This window comes from Opisthorchis viverrini, assembly GCF_000715545.1.
Source record: "Opisthorchis viverrini unplaced genomic scaffold scaffold31301, whole genome shotgun sequence".
NCBI lineage: Eukaryota > Metazoa > Platyhelminthes > Trematoda > Opisthorchiida > Opisthorchiidae > Opisthorchis > Opisthorchis viverrini.
In genome coordinates, this window is record NW_008774398.1 from 1 (window position 1) to 329 (window position 329).

Sequence of the window (329 nt, forward strand, 5' to 3'; positions counted from 1 at the left end):
ATATGCCGAAGTGTTGGCATGGACCTCCGAAACTAAGGTGAATACACTTCATATTTTCGTGGCGCCGTTATGTCCCTTCCCAACACCATCGTATCTTTACCCCTTTGCAGTCGCGTTCTGACTTCAAGGTCGACTTTTAACCAACTTCCGGAAGGCTTTCGGGGAGAAGCTGGACCTATCATAGGTCTCCCACATCCATTAGTAAGCGTCAATCCAAGCTCAGAGCCCTCTTCCGCAACAGTGAAGACGATGGAGACCTACTTTGTGCAACCTCGTCAAGTGACCAACAAACCAACGGGTTGTAAGGTAGGTTATTAACCTGGACCTCA

At 48.6% G+C, this 329-nt stretch overlaps 1 protein-coding gene across 1 annotated transcript; it reads left to right on the top strand.

Annotated features, from left to right (window-relative positions):
• Positions 1 to 110: 110 nt before the first annotated feature.
• On the top strand, positions 111 to 305 carry T265_16358 (hypothetical protein; the record flags this gene model as incomplete). The annotated part of the gene is made up of 1 exon (XM_009179977.1): positions 111 to 305. A coding segment is annotated over one exon (192 nt), but the record flags the coding sequence as incomplete, so codon positions are not given.
• Between the last annotated feature and the right edge of the window lie 24 nt (positions 306 to 329).